Source organism: Scyliorhinus torazame, chromosome 4 (assembly GCF_047496885.1).
Source record: "Scyliorhinus torazame isolate Kashiwa2021f chromosome 4, sScyTor2.1, whole genome shotgun sequence".
NCBI lineage: Eukaryota > Metazoa > Chordata > Chondrichthyes > Carcharhiniformes > Scyliorhinidae > Scyliorhinus > Scyliorhinus torazame.
In genome coordinates, this window is record NC_092710.1 from 267,996,650 (window position 1) to 268,017,872 (window position 21,223).

General features: G+C 46.3%; 1 protein-coding gene across 2 annotated transcripts in view; it reads left to right on the forward strand.

Moving 5' to 3' along the window:
• The first annotated feature begins 11,296 nt into the window (after nucleotides 1-11,296).
• The window catches only part of rngtt (RNA guanylyltransferase and 5'-phosphatase), a 520,247-nt gene continuing 510,320 nt past the window's right edge, over nucleotides 11,297-21,223 (forward strand). Inside the window, exon 1 of one of the 2 annotated variants that reach the window (XM_072499776.1) lies at nucleotides 11,297-11,941. In XM_072499776.1, the coding sequence (XP_072355877.1) occupies nucleotides 11,878-11,941 (64 nt within the window). In that variant the 5' untranslated portion in view covers nucleotides 11,297-11,877. The remainder of the gene's footprint in view (nucleotides 11,942-21,223) is intronic. The other variant, XM_072499775.1, reaches the window with a different exon arrangement.

The window sequence follows — 21,223 nt, forward strand, 5'->3', positions numbered from 1 at the left end:
ATAACAGGAAGACAGAGTACTGGGCTAATGTTAAGATTCTTGGTAGTATGGATGAGCAGAGAGATCTCGGTGTCCATGTACATAGATTCCTGAAAGTTGCCACCCAGATTGAGAGGGTTGTTAGGAAGGCGTACGGTGTGTTAGCTGGATGTGGAAGCATTGGAAAGGGTGCAAAGGAGATTCACCAGAATGTTGCCTGGTATGGAGGGAAGACCTTATGAGGGAAGGCTGAGGGACTTGAGGCTGTTTTCGTTAGAGAGAAGAAGGTTAAGAGGTGACTTAATTGAGGCATACAAGATGATCAGAGAATTAGATAGGGTGGACAGTAAATATGGGTTGCCCCAAGGGAATGCATTCCGGTATATGCAACTGAGGGCTTTTGCGAGGCAACAGGTGAGGGAATTCCCGCAGCTCCCGACGCAGGAGGTGCAGGACAGAGTGATCTCAAAGACATGGGTGGGGGACGGTAAGCTGTCAGATATATATAGGGAAATGAGGGATGAGGGGGAGATTATGGTAGATGAGCTGAAAGGGAAATGGGAAGAAGAGCTGGGGGAGGAGATTGAGGAGGGGCTGTGGGCGGATGCCCTGAGTAGGGTAAACTCATCGTCCTCGTGTGCCAGGCTAAGCCTGATTCAATTTAAGGGGTTACACAGGGCGCATATGACTGGAGCACGGCTCAGTAAATTTTTTTGGGTAGAGGATAGGTGTGCGAGATGCTCGAGAAGCCCAGCGAATCACACCCACATGTTTTGGTCATGTCCGGCACTACAGGGGTTCTGGGTGGGGGTGACAAAGGTGCTTTAAGTAGTGGGGGTCCAGGTCGAACCAAGCTGGGGGTTGGCTATATTTGGGGTTGCACAAGAGCCGGGAGTGCAGGAGGCGAGAGAGGCCGATGTTTTGGCCTTTGCGTCCCTAGTAGCCCGGCGCAGGATACTGTTGATATGGAAGGAAGCCAAGCCCCTGGGGGTGGAGACCTGGATAAATGACATGGCAGGGTTTATAAAGCTGGAACGGATTAAGTTCGTCCTAAGGGGATCGGCTCAAGGGTTCACCAGGCGGTGGCAACCGTTCGTCGAATACCTCACAGAAAGATAGAGGGAATGGAAAAGAAGAAGGCAGCAGCAGCAGCCCGGGGGGGGGGGGGGGGGGGGGGTGGGGGGGCGGGGGGGGGGGGGAGGAACCAGAAGGACTCTCAGGGTTGTTAATATATATGTATAATATGTATAGGTCGTTGCTATAAATAATTGTATATTGGACTGTTAAATCATATTTTTGGAGAGTGTTTATCTGAGACAAGGCAGTTAGTTGCCTTTTAGTTTTCGTTTTTGTTATATATTATTTATTCTTTGTTTATAAAACAGGTCATTGTTATTTATACTGTTATATTATTGTGTAAAGGATACACAATGTACTGTGATGGTTGACCAAAAATTTTCAATAAAATATTTTAAAAAAAAAAGATAGGGTGGACAGTGAGAGCCTTTTTCCTTGGATGGTGATGTCTAGCACGAGGGGACATAGCTTTATATTGAGGGGAGATAGATATAGGACAGATGTCAGAGGTAGGTTCTTTACTCAAAGAGTAGTAAGGGTGTGGAATGCCCTGCCTGCAACAGTAGTGGACTCACCAACACTAAGGGCATTCAAATGGTCATTGGATAGCCATATGGACGATAAGGGAATAGTGTAGATGGGCTTTAGAGTGGTTTCACAGGTCGGCGCAACATCGAGGGCCGAAGGGCCTGTACTGTGCTGTAATGTTCTATATTCTATGTTCTATGTAGAATCAGCCATATCCCCCTCGTGAAGAAATTCAATTGGGCACAAACCTGCCTCGATTCCAGGTCCACCCAAAATGGCCACCATCACCACCTCACACAAATCCGTAAACAAAGAAAACTGTGTTACCAGCATTCTACCGCCCCCCCCCCCCCCCCCCCCCCACCCCTGCCGCCATTGCTTTCCTATCACAAAGATTGTGTCTTTCAAAATGTTCCAAAGTGTCTTCTAAATTCTTTATGTGCTCCTTACCTGTAATTAAAATGTCGTCCAAATAATATAAAACACCATTGAGGCCACTATTGATTTGGTCCAGTGATGTTTGGAATAGGGTCACATCAAACCCTAGGGTTATTCCGAACGGTAGGAACTTGTACCTTGGTGTGTTACAGTAGTTAGAAGAAGTTGCGACTCAGCTGCTATCTTCATCTGGAAGTATGCTTGGGACAAATCTATCTTACTGATCTTTTGTCCACCCAACAATCCAGCAAATAGGTCCTCTATTAATAATAATAAGAATAATCTTTATTGTCACAAGTAGGCTTACATTAACACTGTAATGAAAGGGCGGCACGTGGCGCAGTGGTTAGCACTATGACTATGGCACTGAGGACCCGGGTTCGAATCTCGGCCCTGGGTCACTGTCCGTGTGGAGTTTGCACATTCTCCCCGTGTCTGCGTGGGTTTCACCCCACAACCCAAAGATGTGCAGGTTAGATGGAATGGCCACGCTAAATTGCCCCTTAATTGGAAAAAAAATAATTGGGTACTCTAAATTTACTTTTAAAAATTAAAAACACTGCAATGAAGTTACTGTGAAAAGTCCCTAGTCGCCACATTCCAGCGCTTGTTTGGGTACACGGAGGGAGAATTCAGAATGTCCAAATTACCTGACAGCATGCCTTTCGGGACTTGTGGGAGGAAACCGGAGCAACCGGAGGAAGCCCACGCAGACACGGGGAGAATGTGCAGACTCCGCACAGACAGTAACCCAAGCCGGGAATGGAAATTGGGACCCTGGAGCTATGAAGTGTTATGGGCGAGGCGTTTTCAGAACCCCAAATTGTATCATGGAATTCAACCAACCTCTCCCTTTAATGGATTTGTTGCTATTCCGAGCACACGGCTTTTCCTCTAGGTGGGGGATTACAATTATGGACACGTGGGTTTTTAAACACAAAACACTCAACTTAACATCTTAAATAAACATTGGATCTCTTAACACCCCTAATTCAAAGATAACTCAGAAAATATTGCAACAGTAAATAACTCCTTAAAATGTTCCTTCAAACTTCCAAGAGACTTAACACCTTTAAACAGTATCACATCAGGTTAAAGGATATATATATTTTCTATAGAATGGCAGAGATATATTAGCTTGGGTGACTTCAGCTCCAGCACCTTGCTTTCTTCCTGCAAACTCTCTGGACACACACAGACACACCCAAGCTGCTGTCTCAAACTGGCTTTCTCCTTTTAATCAGATCACAGCAAACCAGAACATCTCAAGCTGCTGTCTCAAACTGGCTTTCCCCTTTCAATCAGATCACAGCAAACCAGAACTTCTCAAGCTCTTTTCAAACTAACTGCAGCTCTCTGGAAACACACAGACACACACCAGCTCTTTTTCAAAACTGAAACTAAAAACCTGCAAAATGGCTGACCTAAAGCCCAGCTCCACCCACTCTCTGACATCACTGTTTTCTTAAAGGTACATTGCTTACACATCCATTTCTTAAAGGCACTCTTGCATGACAGAAGCAACAGTGCTAACCACTGTTCTACCATGCAATGGTAAGGGACACTATTCAGCACACAATACTGGGCTGATCGTCATTTTAAAGTCACCACGGATCTTTACTGAGCCCTCTGGCTTGATAACTGGAACAATGGGGTTGCCCAATTGCTCGTTGCCACACTCTCGATGAATTTGCCAAGTTCCACCCAACTTTTGGTTTGATAGCATATGGCACAGTTCTTGCCTTTTAGCATTTAGGGGTACTATCAGGTTTTATCTTGAGCTGTGCCTCAACTCCGGTCATTTCATTACAGTGCAGAAGAAGGCCATTCAGCCCATCGATCTGCACTGACCCTCTGAAAGAGTACTTCTCTGCCCTATCCCATTAACCACTTGATCTAGTCTACACATCTTTTTGGACACTAAGGGGCAATTTAGCATAACCGACCTACCTAACCTGCACAGCTTTGGACTGCGGGGGGAAACAGTGCAATCTCCACACAGTCACCCAAGGCCAGAATTGAACCAGGGTCCCTGGCACTGCGAGGCAGCTGTGCTATACATTGTGCCACTGTGCCGCCCATTGTGATGCGATGGCCAGGAATTAAACCTGGGTCAACTACTTGGAAGGCAGCTATTCTCACCACCATACCAACATTTCTTTTTTTTTTAAATTTAGAGTACCCAATTCATTTTTGCCAATTAAGGAGCAATTTAGCATGGCCAATCCACCTAGCCTGCACATCTTTGGGTTGTGGGGGTGAAACCCACATAAACATGGGGAGAATGTGCAAACTCCACACAGACAGTGACCCAGAGCCATGATCGAACCTGGGACCTCGGCGCTGTGAGACAACAGGGCTAACCCACTGTGCCACCGTGCTGCCCTCGTACCACCATTTCTCTCACCCAATGTGTTTTCAAATATCTTGTACTTTTCTAAGAGTTTCTTCAATGTGTTCTTTCCATCAATCAGTTGATTTACAGCTTGCCAATTTAGTTAGGTTTTGTTCAACCATGCTCTTCAGAAAAGTGTAGGAAAAATACCTCTGACCACATGTAATGTCAATTTTCCAGATTGACCATTTACTTCAACTTGCACCATGATATAACCTATCACTGGAACCACCTCTTCCGTGTAAGTTCTCAAGATTATACCAGAGGGTTTTAATGATACACTCTTGAGCTTTTGTTGATGTATTTTTTCAGAAGTGAGAGATATAGCAGCTCCTATATCTACTTCCATTTTAATTTCATTCTCATTTAGTTTCAGATAGATACAAAATCTCTGTTTATTGCCTTGCATCGATAATACACCTAGTTTGAGCCTTTGGATTGAATTTGATTGGACTTGATTTATTGTCACGTGTACTGAGGTACAGTGAAGAGTATTGTTCTGAGTGCAGTCCTGACAGATCATTCCATACATGAAAAAAACATGGGACATAAATAAATACACAAAGTAAATACATAGGCACAGGCATCGGGTGAGCATATGGCGTGTAGTACTACTCAGTAGAGAAGATGTGTGGAGAGATCAGATCAGTCCATAAGAGGGTTATTCAGGAGTCTGGTAGCCATCAGACATTATGTCTTCCTGGGAATTTTTACTGTCTTCGGTATACTGTGGACTATTTTTGTTAATTTGGGGGCATTCTTGTTTTTATCCATTTTCGAGGTTGAGGATTTTGTCTGGTCCAGCAGACCTTCATTATGTGCCTTTTCTTGCTACAGTTATGACATTTGTTTTCTTGATGCCAACATTCCTGTGGAGAATGCCCCATCTGGGCACACCGATGGCCATGCTTGCATGGTGAGAGATCTTCTTTTGTCAGACTTCATCTTGTTTATGTTGGCATCCATCTCCGATTTGGGAAGCTTCCTTAGCTGCCAAGTCCATAGACACTGCTAATTCAACAGCAAATTTGAGTGTTAGAGATCTTTCTGCCAGCAATTATCTCTGGATTGTCTCATTTCTCATGACAAGCTGGTGTTCTGCGCATTTGGCAAGCAGGAGAACCCAATTGGAGTTGCAATTCCCAACTCCTACCCTTCCGATGGTTCCTTTCAAGATTTGGGAGTCCTTTCCAATCTTGGCATTGAATTCCCCAAGGAGGATGATCTGATCTTCCTTAGGAATGTTGGAGAGTATGGTGACCAGTAGAAGCCTTTGGGTTGATCATTGGCATCAAGGGTTGGGGCATAGGCACTCACAACTGTTGCTTGCTGGTTCTTGGCATTTTGTAGGAGGACCATGATGTGCTCATTGATGATGACAGGAGCTCCAAGAATTGGTTGATGAGATTGTTCTTGATGGCGAAACCAGTTCCATGCCTCCTCGGCTGATCCTTGGGTTTTCTTCTCTGAAAAAGGGTATAACTGTCATCGTCCCCCAGCTGCACTTTGCCTGCTCTTCGTGTTTATTGCAGGGCAATGACATCAATGTTGAAGTGCGTGGGTTCACAGGCATCGAGGACATTTCTCCGTTCCTGTTGATTGTTTTGCTCTTATCCATGAGGGTTCACACATACCAGGTTCTGAAATTCAATTTAACTTTGATTTTCTGACTGCAGGTAGATGAACTGCTGGATATAGTTTTCCTGCCAGGTTGGGGATGGAACAGGCTATTTTTAGCCCTTTCCCCATGTGGGGTGAGCAGAGTGGATCCTGAAGAGGGTTGCTCAGTTCCGAAAAAAGCTGCCGAAACGCTCTCCTGTTCCTATTCTAAGTGCAAGATGACTGAATCAAACTCCACCACCTACGTGCCGCTTCGAAGTTAGGGATTTCCAGATTTCACTGTTCTATCTCTGTCACCTCTTGCTGATTGCCGCGGGGCTTGCCTGTGTGGAGGGTGTGTTGGTTTTCTCTAGGTAGAGGCTTGGTGTGGGACATCTTTGAATGTGGGTATGCTGTTGCACAGCAGCAGACACACGGTTCTGGGCAGAGGGTAGATCCAGTTCCAGTGGCAAGGGAACCTCGACAACTTGGAATCTCCCTCCTGCTGCTGCCTTCATTTGCCATTGCAGCCATTGATAGCATACAAGTAACGTACGCCTGATCTGTCATCGAGGACTTGTTTTGAAGTGCACTTTGTCTGGTTCCTCATCTCCGACCTTACCGTCATGGGTGACCCTGCCAGGGGCTTATGACTCCTTCTACCAATCGGTGACCAAAAGGTTGTCCGAATAGATTTATAAGGAGTGTCTTAAAGGGGGAATGAGCTTTAGTGAAGGAATTCCAGAGCTTCTAACCTGGCTGGAGACACAGTCCCCAATGGTGTCGCAATTAAAATGCACAGCAGATATTGGTCAGGAAAGCATTAGAATAATCGACTGGGAAAGTAACAAAGGCATGAAGAGGGTTTCAGCAGGAAATAACTGTGAGCCAACCCCAATATTCTGCTCCCAATTCTATAAAACCCTGGGCTCCCAACTACACAATGTCACTAAACAATAGGAACCCAATGCTTTCAATGGATTGAAGGATATGGGAATTGCTGCAGGGTGTTGGATACATTTCAGTAGGTCTTAATTAAGTCTTTGCAGTCTTAAGTAGGTTAACTGTATATATTTATTAATGACAAGAATTATGTCAAACAGTAAAGGGTTCAAGCTAGGGGCTAGCTCCAAGCTTGCTTGTGCACATGGCTCTATCCAACTGACCTCTAGGTGTGAACCATATGTTCTCTTACATCATTGTGTGGGCTGTACTGTCCTCAGTCCCACATGGACTCTTATACTACATCTCCCCCCAAATCCTTGTACAATGTATTCTAGTTATTTTAGTTTATCCCAATTATGTCATTATTACTACCTAATCTCCCCATTTCAAGTTTCTGAGTTCATAGATTCTGGTGGCCTGGAGGCCTTATGATCTTTCCTTACATCATTCACACTAATGTCAGAGGGATGTTAGGCTCTGTTGTAGCAGGTAAACTCTGTTGAATGGGAGATTGGTTTGGTCTCTTCTCATCCTCATTTTCCAATCCATGGTATTGAACTGCTCTTTGACGATTTGGCAGATGTGACCAGGGGGTCAAGTAAGCACAGCGATGGTAGGGGAACAGGACTTACTGTTGTTGCTCTCTTTGGTTGTTTCTAAATATGGCGGTCAATATGGTCGCCTTCCTTAATTCTAATTATGTTTGCTTTAGAGTCGCCACGTAGCTTTCGATACCGCCACAAGGTTCAAACCCGAATACTGATCAAAGAGTCGGTACACCAGTTAGTTAGTTCAAAGTCAATACTATTTATTTACACACACAGCAATATCTACTCATGCACAAAATACTACAGACTAAACTATCACTACTGCTAAAGCCTATACTTAGCTTCGGGCGCCCACTCAGTCAGAGGAACAATAGCCGTTGTTCGGTTCTGAGGCTGCTGGGGTCGAAGTGGTAGAGGGGAACAGCTAAGGTTGTCCGTCTGGTAGCGAGTGTTGACCTTGGACTTACTTGCTTCTGGTGTAGCTGGTGAACAGGTCTCTCCGCTGTGAGAGCCAAGTCCAACAGAGCGATTCTCTCTAGGGGCCTTCTTCTTATACCCGAAGGGGGCTTCGCGCACTTTTGGGCGGGCCTTGAACTTGGCCCCAATCAATTGGGCCATTTCTTGATCATTCGCATTGATCCTGACCAATAAAGGGGTGGGTGCCCTGATGGCTGGGCGTGTCCTAGGTCGCCGTTGGCCTTGCTTTGTTTCTGCTTTCGGTTTGGGGGACTGGCGTCGTGAGGTCTGGGGCTAGATCGGTTACTTAAGTATCTTCCTTTGTTCCCGGAGATGGGCCATCCATATGCTAATGGGCCTACAGTTTCGGTCTCGTCTGGGAGCTGTTTCTCCAATATGCAGACAGGCTATGTGACTGCCTGCTTTCTTAGCATTGTCCATATTTCCCTGCAATCTTCGCAAATGTCCATTTTGTATTCTGGAAGTGGCCATCCCAGATGGCTACACTGTGAATTAAGAAATAGGTAGCAGAGTTTTGAACAACCTCAATTTTACAGAGGGTAGAATCTGGGAGATCAGCCAGGATTGCATTGGAATAGTTGAGTCTAGAGGTAATGAAGGCATGGATGATGGTTTCAGGAGCAGATAAGCTAAGACAGGGGCGAAATTGATCAATGTCATGGAAGTGGAAACATGCAGTCTTAGTTCATATGACAACTTGGTCAGCTAGTCACACTTTACTGCTCAGAAGCCATCCATGCTGAGGCAACAAGAAGATGTGGGCCTCTGCTATTGAAACTCTTGCATGAAGTCCCAGTCACCTATCACTCATTTGCTATCTGATCTACATTGGTTACCAGCCATGTGTTTAGTTTAAATTCCTCAAACATTTTTTTCAAATTTCTCTATGTCTTGCCTGCCCCTAACTTTGTGACCTCCTCCAGCCCCACAATCCCTCAGGATATCTGCACTGATTTAAATGCCTTGAGCATTTGTAACTTTAATTGCTCCATTTTTGTGGCTGTGCCTTCAGTCCTAAGCTCTGGAATTCCTTCCACATAGACATTTCCACTTCTCTACCTTGCTTTTCTCCTTTATGGCATTTCTTAAAACCTACCTCTTTTTAACCAAGCTTTCGGTCATCTGACCTAAACTCTCCTTTTAGGGCTTGCCGTAATTTTTTATAATGCTCCTGTGAAGTGTCTTGGGATGTTTTATTATGTTAAAGGTGCTATATAAATATAAGTTGTTGTATGTCTCATGTTTAATGCTGGCCCCAAAATATCTGACTTGAACATGGAATGTGTTGCCTTTTGGAGCAGGGGGACATTGATCGGTTTATATGCTGATAAGTTAAACATGGTGGAGCACCACTTGCTTCGCTACTTTTGCTGTATCGTAGCGATGGGCAAACTGTATAAGACAAATCCTTGGAGAAGGAGCACGAGATGTGGGCAGCACGGTAGCACAGTTGCTTCACAGCTCCAGGGTCCCAGGTTCGATTCCCAGCTTGAGTCACTGTCTGCGTGGAGTCTTCACGTTCTCCCCGTGTCTGCGTGGGTTTCCTCCGGTGCTCCGGTTTCCTCCCACAATCCAAAGATGTGCAGGTTAGGTGGATTGGCCATGATAAATTGTCCTCAGTGTCCAAAAAAAAGGTTGGGTGGGGTTACTGAGTGTGGCCATCTAAAATGGCCGCCCGCAAAGGATAATGGGAATTATGGTCAGGTTGGGACACAGATGGTACACAGCCTCTGTGTATTGTTCAAAGGGAAACCAGACCTGTACAGAAACGCACACCTGCTAAAAGGTCAATCACCGATTTCCCCAGGACAATGGGACAGATTGAAACATAGCAGCAGTAGCAGACCCGGGGGCGCCTATTTACCTTATTTGGGAGTGCATACATGCCTTGGATAATAGCAGCTAGGACCTGCCCAGCCATCGAGGTACCCGCCCCTAATTGGCCAGAATCGATTAGGATGGTCAAAGCCCTATCGATCCATTGGATCCCGAGTTGGGACCGCTGAAAAGAGCGCGAAAGATCGGGGGATAAGAAGAACTGCACAATTAGTATTCGGTCTCTTTTGGGGACCGGCCTCTGCCTTACCAATCGCAGCACATCGACCAGCCAAGTTCAAGGACCCGCGATCGCTACCTGAAGGACGAGCCACAGCCGAGACGAACCTGATGACTTCCAGCCACCACATGTGAGGATTCAGATAAAGGCCTTATCTAACCTGCACAGAGCCGGTCACTTGGAAGTTAAGTAAAGGTAATTTCAGTTGTTAGGTAAAGTTTAATGTGTAGCCGTATGTAGATTATTACGCATAGAACCAAGCCTGTGTTTAATAATAAACTATAATAATAAACTATATGAACGTCTGAGGATCCTGGGATTATATTCATTGGAGTTGAGGAGGTTGAGGGGAGATCTAATAGAAACTTACAAGATAATGAATGGCTTAGGGTGGATGTAGGGAAGTTGTTTCCATTAGCAGGGGAGACTAGGACCCGGGGGCACAGCCTTAGAATAAAAGGGAGTCACTTTAGAACAGAGATGAGGAGAAATTTCTTCAGCCAAAGAGTGGTGGGTCTGTGGAATTCATTGCCACAGAGGGCGGTGGAGGCCGGGACGTTGAGTGTCTTTAAGACAGAAGTTGATAAATTCTTGATTTCTCGAGGAATTAAGGGCTATGGAGAGAGAGCGGGTAAATGGAGTTGAAATCAGCCATGATTGAATGGCGGAGTGGACTCGATGGGCCGAATGGCCTTACTTCCGCTCCTATGTCTTATAATTGAACTAATATACTGTTGTGTGGTCATTTGTCCAATACAAGGAATGTATTTGCGTCTTGTGGTTCAGATAAAAGAGCAACATGAGTTACGGGGATAGGGTGGAGGCGTGGGCTTAAGTGGGGTGCTCTTTCTAAGGGCTGGTGCAGACTCGATTGGTCGAATGGCCTCCTTCTGCACTGTAAATTCTCTGATCTATGTCTGCTGGCTGGCTTGAGACCCCCTGTGACCAGGGATACTGTAGAGACCAGAGTGCTTGATGGATAATGTGAACAATATTAGTTAGGTCATATATTTACTTTGTTTTTTTTGCCCAAGTTCTATATTAATCGTACTTCTTTAAAAATTTTTATTGCTTATTAATAAAACATGTCCAACCAATGAATTCTTCAGGCAAGTGCAGATGCGTGAGTAAAGGTGGAAAACACCAAGATGATGGGTGTGTGGAGTCTGCACGTTCTCCCTGTGTCTGCGTGGGTTTCCTCCGGGTGCTCCGGTTTCCTCCCACAGGTCCCGAAAGGTGTTGGGTCATTTGGACATTGTGAATTCTCCCTGTGTACCCGAACAGGAGTCGGGAGTGTGGCGACTAGGGGATTTTCACAGTAACTTCATTGCAGTGTTCATGTAAGTCTACTTGTGACACTAATAAAGATTATTATCCTCACGGGCAGAGGGAGGGCACTTCTGGGACATATCACTGCTGCAGCCCAACGAGGCAAGGAAGAATCCTGCTGACGCCGGGGAGCGCACGCCGGCGGCGAGCACGCACGCACAGCATGAGGGGGGCGCGGACTGTTGGCCCTCGGGTGCTCAGCGGCGTGTAACCGGTCAGTGCCATCCGATTAAAGAAGCTGCCGCGGTCGGGCCGCCCTCACTCCTTGGAGCCACCGACCCGCGTTCGCAGGCGTTTCCTCGGCTGGTGAACATTTGAAACAATAACAACAATCCGTGCCGGGATAGGGGAAGACGCGGGAGGTGACCGAGCGTTTGGGGCCTTCGAGCCGGGGACTCGCCTCTGGTTGTGAGGGCGGGAGACGTCGGCAACAACTGGGCGGCGACGTTTTTCTTCCTCCTGCTGCAGCTGCTGGCGGCGGCCGGTGCTGGGTGTGAAATATCAGCATGTCAAACAGTGCCATCCCCCCGCGATGGCTGCAATGTCCCAGGAGAGGACAACCGGTGGCAGGTGAGTATCAGAAATCGGGAGAGGGAGAGAGAGGGTTTGTTTTTGTTGTTGTCTTGGATCAGTAACATTGCAAAAGATAATTCACGGTACTGTGATCAACCTCTGGGGGTCTTTAACCGGTTCCCTGTCTCCAGCCGAATTAAAAGAACACTGCAGTTTAGCATCCAATCATGGCAGGTAGCAAATTTCAAATAAGTTGAAGAGGGAAAGTTTTTTGCACATGTGAATGGTCTCCTGACATTCATTGTATGCTTTCGACTTCACAAACCCAATTCGTCCTTGTAAACAAGATGTTTGCATTGATTCCCGGTTTATATACGTGTTTTGTAACAGGCCAAGTCGTGGGTTTAAATTAAGCCAAATCTTCAAACAGTAAAATGCAACATTAGTCTGTTTACTGCAATGTGTTTATTTAAAACTTTACAACGTACAACCCTCTGACGCCTTCTAGTGCATCTAACTGGTGGGTTGACTTGAGCCTGATGTAGATAGTTGCACTGTGCAGAGATTATTTGCTTCACCATTATAAAACTGTAGCCATGAATAATTACAAAATATGGTTAGGAATAATCATCTACCATATGTAAATGTGGCTAAAATATAGACAACCAATCAAAACATTGTATTCTGTTTTGAGTCTACATAACCCTTAACTAATAATAAAAGTATGAATCAAAAAAATTAGATGTGGAGCTGGGCCAGCAAAGGGAGGGGGTCTAATGAATTATATTTAAAATCTTACAAATTCAAGCAGGTTCCTCCGATCTATCAAAGGAGGTGGGAAGGAATTGACAATTACATTGTACGATCATACGAATTAGGAGCACACCATTTAGCCCATGAGCTTGCTCCGTCATTTAATAAAATCATAGAATTTACAGTGCAGAAGGAGGCCATTTGGCCCATCGAGTCTGCACCGGCTCTTTGAAAGAGCACCCTACCCAAGCCCACACCTCCACCCTATCCCCATAACCCAGTAACCCCACCCAACACTAAGGGCAATTTTGGATACTGAGGGCAATTTAGCATAACCAATCCACCTAACCTGCACATCTTTGGACTGGGAGGAAGCCGGAGCACCCGGAGGAACCCCACTCTCACACGGGGAGAACGTGCAGACTCCGCACAGACAGTGACCCAAGCCAGGAATCGAACCTGGGACCCTGGAGCTGTGAAGCAATTGTGCTAACCACTATGCTACCGTGCTGTCCCTCATGATAAGATCATGGCCGATCCGATTGTGGCCTCAAATCTACATTCCTGACAATCCCTGAGAACTTTGGTTCCCTTGTTAGTCAAGAATCTAGCTATCACTGTGTTAACAATTATTCAGGACCCTGCCAACTCGGCACTCTGGGGATGAAGGTTCCATAGACACACAAACCCTCGGAGAGAAAAAAAAGTATCCAAATTTGTCTTAAATGAGGGGGCCCTTACTTTTAAACTGTGTCCCCTAGTTCTAGTCTCTCCCATAAGGGGAAACATTTGTTTCAGCATCTCCCTGTCAAGTTCCCTCAGGATGTTGTATGTTTCAATAAGATTGCCCCTTATTCTTCTTAACTCCAATAGCTACAGGCCCAACCTTTTCAACCTTTCCAACCCAGTCGAGTGAACCTTTTCTATCCTTTCTTAAATAAAGAGACCAAAACTGTAGAGAGTACTAAAGATGTGATCTCACCAGTGCCCTGTACAGCTGTAGTAACACATCCTTACATTTATATTCCATTTGCCTTGCAACAAACAACATTTCAAAGAACAGGCCCTTCGGTCCTCCAAACCTGTACTGGTCATGATACCAACCTTTACCAAAACCCTCAGCACTTCCTTGTGCCATATCCCTCTATACCCATCCTATCCATGTGTTTGTCAAGATGCCTTTTGAACGCCATTAATGTATCTGCTTCCACAACCTCCCCTGGCAATGCATTCCAGGCACTCACCACCCTCTGCGTAAAAAACCTGCCTCGCACATCTCCTCTAAACTTTACCCCATGGACCTTAAACCTATGCCACGTGGTGACTGACCCCTCCATCCTGGGAAAGACTGACCCCTCCATCCTCTCTATCCATGCCCCTCATAATCTTGTAGACCTCTATCAGGCCACCCCTCAACCTCCGTCTTTCTAATGAAAACAGTCCGAGTCTACTCGCCCTCTCCACATAGATAACACCCTCCAGACCGGGCAACATCATGGTAAACCTCCTCTGCACCCTCTCCAAAGCCTCTATATCCTTCTGGTAGTGTGGCAACCAGAATTGTGCGCAATATCCCAAGTGTGGCCTTACCAAGATTCTATACAACTGTAGCATGACTTGCCAGTTTTTATACTCTATGGCCCATCCAATGAATGCAAGCATTCCATATGCTTTCTTGACTACCCTGTCCACTTGTGTTGCCACCTTCAAAGATCTGTGGACCTGCATGCCCATATCTATCTGCTGTTCTATATTCCTAAGAGTTTTACCATTTACGGTATCTTTCCCCTCGATGTTAGACCTATCAAAATGCATTACCTCACATTTGTCTGGATTAAACTCCATTTGCCATTTCTCTGCCCAAATCTCCAACCTATCTATGTCCTGCTGTATCTTCTGACAATCCTCAACACTATCTGCCACTCCACCAACCTTGGTGTCATCCGCAAACTTACTAATCAGACCGGCTACATTTTCCTACAAATCGTTTATATACACTACAAATAACAGAGGCCCCAGCACAGATCCCTGTGGAACACCACTAGTCACAACCTTCCATTCAGAAAAACACCCGTCTACTACTACCCTTTGCCTTCTGTGACCGAACCAGTTCTCATAGTTATATCATCATAGAATTTACAGTGCAGAAGGAGGCCATTCGGCCCATCGAGTCTACACCGGCCCCCGGAAAAGTACCCTACCCAAGGTCAACACCTCCACCCTATCCCCAGAACCCAGTAACCCCACCCAACACTTAAGGGCAATTTTGGACACTAAGGGCAATTTATCATGGCCAATCCACCTAACCTGCACATCTTTGGACTGTGGGAGGAAACCGGAGAACCCGGAGGAAACCCACGCACACACTGGGAGGATGTGCAGACTCCGCACAGACAGTGACCCAAGCCAGAATCGAACCTGGGACCCTGGAGCTGTGAAGCTATTGTGTTATCCACAATGCTACCGTTCTGCCCACTTCTGCATCCATCTTACCACATCCCCTCTGATCCAGTGTGACTTCACCTTTTGTACCAGTCTGTCATGAAGCACCTTGTCAAAGGCTTTACTGAAGTCCATGTAAACACCATCCACCGCCCTTCCCTCATCAATGATCTTTGTCACCTCCTGAAAAAACTTGATTAGGTTAGTGAGGCATGACCTCCCCTTCACAAAACCATGCTGTCTATTGCTTATGAGTCCATTTGTTTCCAAATGGGTATAAATCCTGTCCCTGAGAATTCTCTCCAGTAATTTACCAACTGCTGACGTGAGGCTCACCAGCCTATAGTTTCCAGGATTATCACTGCTACTTTCTTAAACAGCGGAATCACATTAGTTATTCTCCAGTCCTCTGGGATATCACCTGTAGCCAATGAGGATACAAAGATGTCAGTCAAGGCCCCAGCAATTTCCTCCCTTGCTCCCCTCAGTATTCTGGGGTAAATCCCATCCGGCTCAGGAGACTTATCTACCTTAATATCTTTTAAAAGACCCCCCTACCACCTCCTTTTCGATGTTAACATGATCCAGACTGTCCACACACCCTACCCAAGAATCAGTTCCACAAAGTCCCTTTCTTGGGTTAACACTGATGCAAGATATTCATTTAGTACCTCGCCCATTTCCTCTGGCTCAACACGTAGGGCGCGATTCTCCGCTCCCGCGCCGGTTGGGAGAATCGCCTGGGTTGCCAAATTTTCCCGCGACGCCGGTCCGATGCCCTACCGCGATTTTCCCAAGCGGCGAGAACGGCCCCGTCGAGTCTCGTGTGGTGAAGGCCGGACAATCGCCCGAGACACCCAAAATGGCGATTCTCCGGCACCCCTGCTATTCTCAGGCCCGGATGGGCCGAGCGGCCAGCCCTAAACGGCGGGTTCCCCCCCGGCGCCGTCCACACCTGGTCGCTGCCGGCGGGAACAGCGCGGGAACGCTGGGGGAGGTGGCCTGCCGGGGGGGGATGGAGGGATCCTGCACCGGGGGGGGGGGGGGGGGGGGCGGAAATGGGGTGTGGCCTGCGATCGGTGCCCACCGATCGTCGGGCTGTCCTCTCTGAAGGAGGACCTCCTTTCGCCCCGCAAGATCCGTCTGACATCTTCTTGCGGGGCGGAATCGGAGAGGACGGCAACCACGAATGCGCGGGTGACGGCAGTTATACGGCGCCGGACGCGTCATGTATGCGGCGCCGCCTTTAGGTGGCGCCAAGGCCTGGCGCGCGTAAATGACGCGGCGCCGCACCTAGCCCATTATCGGGGCCCTGAATCGGTCGGGATAGGGGCTGTTTCTCACTGCCGTGAACCTCAGCGGCGCGAACACTTTGCCTCCATTTTGGAGAGTCCTGCCCATAGATTCCCCCCACTGTCCTTAAGTGGTCCAATCCTTTCCCTGGCCACCCTCTTGCTTTTTACATATGAATAAAAAGCTTTGGGATTCATCTTAATCCTACTTGCCAAGGATTTTTCATGACCCTTCCTAGCCCTCCTAATTTTTTGCTTCAGTATCTTCCTACTTTCTTTATATTTCTCAAGGGCTTCGACTGTCCCCACCCTTCTAGACCATACAAAAGTCTCCTTTTTTATTGAGAAGTTCACAAAATCCCTCGTTATCCAAGGCTCCCGAAACTTCCCATACTTATCTTTTGTTCTCTCAGGAACATGACTTTATATTTGCCTTCCTAATCACATTCTACACCTACATACTAATTTAAAAAAAAATTTCCAGTCCCCAATTACTTTTTCTCCAATTAAGGGGCAATTTAGCGTGGCCAATCCACCTAACCTGCACACCTTTGGGTTCTGGGAGTGAAACCCACGCAGACATGGGGAGAATGTGCAAACTCCACACAGACAGTGACCCAGGGCCGGGATATGAACCCGGGTCCTCAGTGCCGCAGTCCCAGTGCTAACCAGTGCGCCACTGTGCCGCCCCTAATTCTTTGTGATTCATGTACCGGGATACCCAGATTCCTCTGTACCTCAGAATTCAGCAATCTCTCTCTATTTAAATATTGAAACTGCTATTAACTGTTATTAAACTACTAGATTGAATACCACTCATATGATGTATTTATGATACATTGCTGCGGTTGTTCTGAGTTCAGCACTGGCTGCTGCCATACCTGGTACAAAGGAAGATGCTTTTGTTTGTTTGAGGCCAATCTACTCCGCCTCAGGATATCGTTGTAAGAGCTCATGGCGTGTTGTAGACCCAACCATTTTCAGTTGTTCCATCATAAATCAGAAGTGAACATTTTCTCTGGCTGCACAGTCTTTAATTCCATTCACAACTCCTCAAAAAATGAAGCAGTCCACGGTATTCAGGCTTGGGCTGATAAGTGGAAAGTAACATTTGGACCACAGAGGTGCCTGGCAATTACGATATCCAACAAGAGAGAATCTAATTTGTGGCAAAAAAAGGGCGGCATGGTGACACAGTGGTTAGCACTGCTGCCTCACAGCTCCAGGGACCTGGGTTTCATTCCGGCCTTGGGTGACTGTGTGGAGTTTGCACGTTCTCCTCGTATCTGCGTGGGTTTCCTCCAGGTGCCCTGGTTTCCTCCCACAGTCCAAAGATGTGCAGCTGAGGTGGATTGGCCATGATCAATTGTCTCTTTGTGTCCAGAAGGTTAGAGGTTAGGTGGTGTTACTGGATTAAGAGGATAGGGTCGGGCCTTACCCTTTCAGTGTACCCTTTCAGAGGGTCGGTCTAGACTCAATGGGCTGAAGGCCTCCTACAGTGTAGTGATTCTAACAATTTCCATCGATGTTCAATGGGGTTATTATGAGTCTCCCACCCAAACATTTGCCAGGAACTCAACATAGATCTACTAGTAACTGTGGCCACAAGAACAAGTTAGAAATTGGGAATTTAGAACATACAGTGCAGAAGGAGGCCATTCGGCCCATCGAGTCTGCACCGACCCACTTAAGCCCTCACTTCCACCCTATCCCCATAACCCAATAACCCCTCCTAATCTTTTTGGACACTAAGGGCAATTTAGCATGACCACGGGCAGCACGGTAGCACAAGTGAATAGCACTGTGGCTTCACAGCGCCAGGGTCCCAGGTTCGATTCCCCGCTGGGTCACTGTGCGGAATCTGCATGTTCTCCCCGTGTCTGCGTGGGTTTTCTCCGGGTGCTCCGGTTTCCTCCCACAGTCCAAAGACGTGCAGGTTAGGTTGATTGGCCATGATGAATTGCCCTTAGTGACCAAAAAGATTAGGAGGGGTTATTGGGTTACGGGGATAGGGTGGAAATGAGGGCTTGGGTGGGTTGGTGCAGACACGATGGGCCGAATGGCCTCCTTCTGCACTGTATGTTCTATGTAATCCACCTAACCTGCACATCTTTGGACAGTGGGAGGAAACCGGAGCACCCGGAGGAAACCCCAAGCAGACACGGGGAGAACGTGACCCAGCGGGGAATCGAACCTGGGATCCTGGCGCTGTGAAGCCACAATGTGCTACCCTGCTACCCTCTGAAAGGATACTCTACCTAGGGTAAGGCCCCACCCTATTCTGTGGCATGTGATCTGCTTCCCGAGTCCCCACTTGCCGGAATCTCAATGCTATCCAGGACAAAGTTACCTCCTCGATTGATGCATTGTGGCCGCGTCTACAGGATGCACTGCAGCAATTCATAAAGGCTTCTTTGACAACTTCCATAATCTCCACGCCTTAGATTAGAAGAATACAAACAGCAGGCACATTGGGATGCCATCACTTGCAAGTAATCCTTCAAGTGCACAGACAAATATTTTGGTGGCAAACAGTAAACTGAGTTTCCCTCTGTCCACGCTAGTTCTGATGGCTTTCGAAATGTGAAGCTCTGATGTTCTGGTCAGAACTTCTTAATTAACAATACCAAAAATAAGTTAACATGTCATTGGCATTTCTGGGATCGTGCTGTGTGCAAAATAACGTACACTGCATATTTTTAAAAGTAATTTTTCTGCAAAAAATGCTTTGGAAATGTATTTGTTGTGTTATATTAGTTATGTAGAAGGTTTTAAAAAAAAAAAAAAAAAAAAATTTCAGCCATGCTAATTCACGTTGTATAGGTCTGTCTGGAACTTGCCTAGGAATGGGCACTAAATGCTGGTCTTGGGAGCAGTGCCTTTATCCAATGACTGAAGAAAATTAAAGTTGCATTTTAACCACCTGTGTGCAGCACAGCTTTAAGAGCATCAGGAGTGAATACGTAGAGTACCACTTTTATTTGAAGAGCTATAATAAAAACAGTGTGAGAGAAAAACTCAGTCTGGCAGCATCCCTGGAGAGAAACAGTTAATATTTCAGGTCAACTACCTTTCCTTTCACCTGAAATATTAATTGAGCTTCTCTCCACAGATGTTGCCAAACCTGCTGAAAATCTCTAGCATTTTCTGTTTCTATTTCGAGTCCAATGATGTGATGGGTTTTATGCTACTGAAAAACTGGTGGGTTAGGTGGAGCAAAAAGGAAAGGCCAGGGATAGGTTTGAGAGCGAGGGAGATTAATTTACAAAGATATCATTGGATCAAAAAGCCAAGGAAATGGGAATTTTAGTAGCAAAGGAACAAAGAATTGGTACAGAGTACGTGTTCATAAGTCAATTAAAGGCCAGTGCTGTCTGAAAGCAAAATAGCAAAATGTGTTAATAACCGAATAAAGGTTGGGAGGCACGGTGATTAGCACTGCTACCTCATGGCACCGAGGACCCGGGTTCGGTCCCAGCCCCGGGTCCCTGTCCGTGTCGAATCTGCACATTCTCCCTGTGTCTGCATAGGTCTCACCCCCACAGCCCAAAAAGATGATCAGGGTAGGTGAATTGGCCATGCTTAATTACTCCTTAATTGGAAAAAAAGAATTGGGTGCTCTTTTATAAAAAAAAAACAGAATAAAAGTCAGTGCTGTCTGAAGCAAAACTTGAGAACAAGATACAGACTGGCACAAGTATACAAAAAAACAATACAAAATGGAGGACAAGGTTCATAGTCTGAAGTTGTTGAACACAGAAGGTTGTAAAGTGCCTAATTGGAAGGTGAGGCGCTGTTCGTCCAGTTTGCACTGGGCATCACTGCAGGCCGAGACAGAAATGTGAGGGTGAGAACGAGGTGGTGAATTGAAACAGCAAGCGTCCGGGAGGTCGGAGTCATGCTTGTGTACTGAACAAAGGTGTTCTGCAAAGCGGACACCTAGTCTGCGGTTGGTCTCCCCAGTGGTGGAGGCCACATTGTGAGCAGCGAATACTATAGATTAAGTTGAAAGAAGTACAGTAAGAGCTTCTTGTGATAAAATCCTACTTGTTCACCAAAGCTGGAAATATGATGAATACCGTTGCATTCCAAGCTATTTATGGTGACTGCATCATTTTGGACAGCAATGGTTGTGGTACCTGTATTCATTTTTCCAAAGCCACCTGTCTGCTTTTATTTATTTCCTCTACCCCTTCCACTCGTGTCTCCAGCAAATGTGAGGAGCTCATGGCCTTGTTTATCACCCAAGACTGTTGATTCAGCTGCCACTGTTGCTTCCCTATGTGCATCAATTCAAATCCACAGGCTCTGGTTTCTCTCCCCTCGTGCTTTCTCTGAGCTGTCCTCATCCACGAGACCCATCTCCTGCTCCTTTGACCACAATACTGCTGACCACATTTCTCTTCCTTACTGCTATTGAAAATGATTCTCTCTGTTCAGGCATTGTTGTGTGCTTTAAAAAAAAAAAAAGCCTTTCAAAATTGCATTTCTTTTAAAAAGATCATCTTAACCCCTCTACTCTACTCCCCTTCTTCAATCTCCCTTTTGTTTCCAAAGTCCTTGAGCATGGAGCCTGCAGTATAAGGGTCTGGCACTAATAGGATTCACCTGGCACTGAGTATATGACTGCCCACACAGTGATGCAAGAGAACGAATGACCTGCACCTAAGGGTCAGTCTGGTGTTGGACAGAACTGTGTGCACAAGCAAACACGAAGACAATTCCTAGCTTGAACCCATTACAGTATAATATATATTTATATATATACACATAATTCCTGAAAATAATAAATACATACAGTTAACCTACTTAAGACTACCAGGAACAAAAACAAAATACTGGACCATCTCAG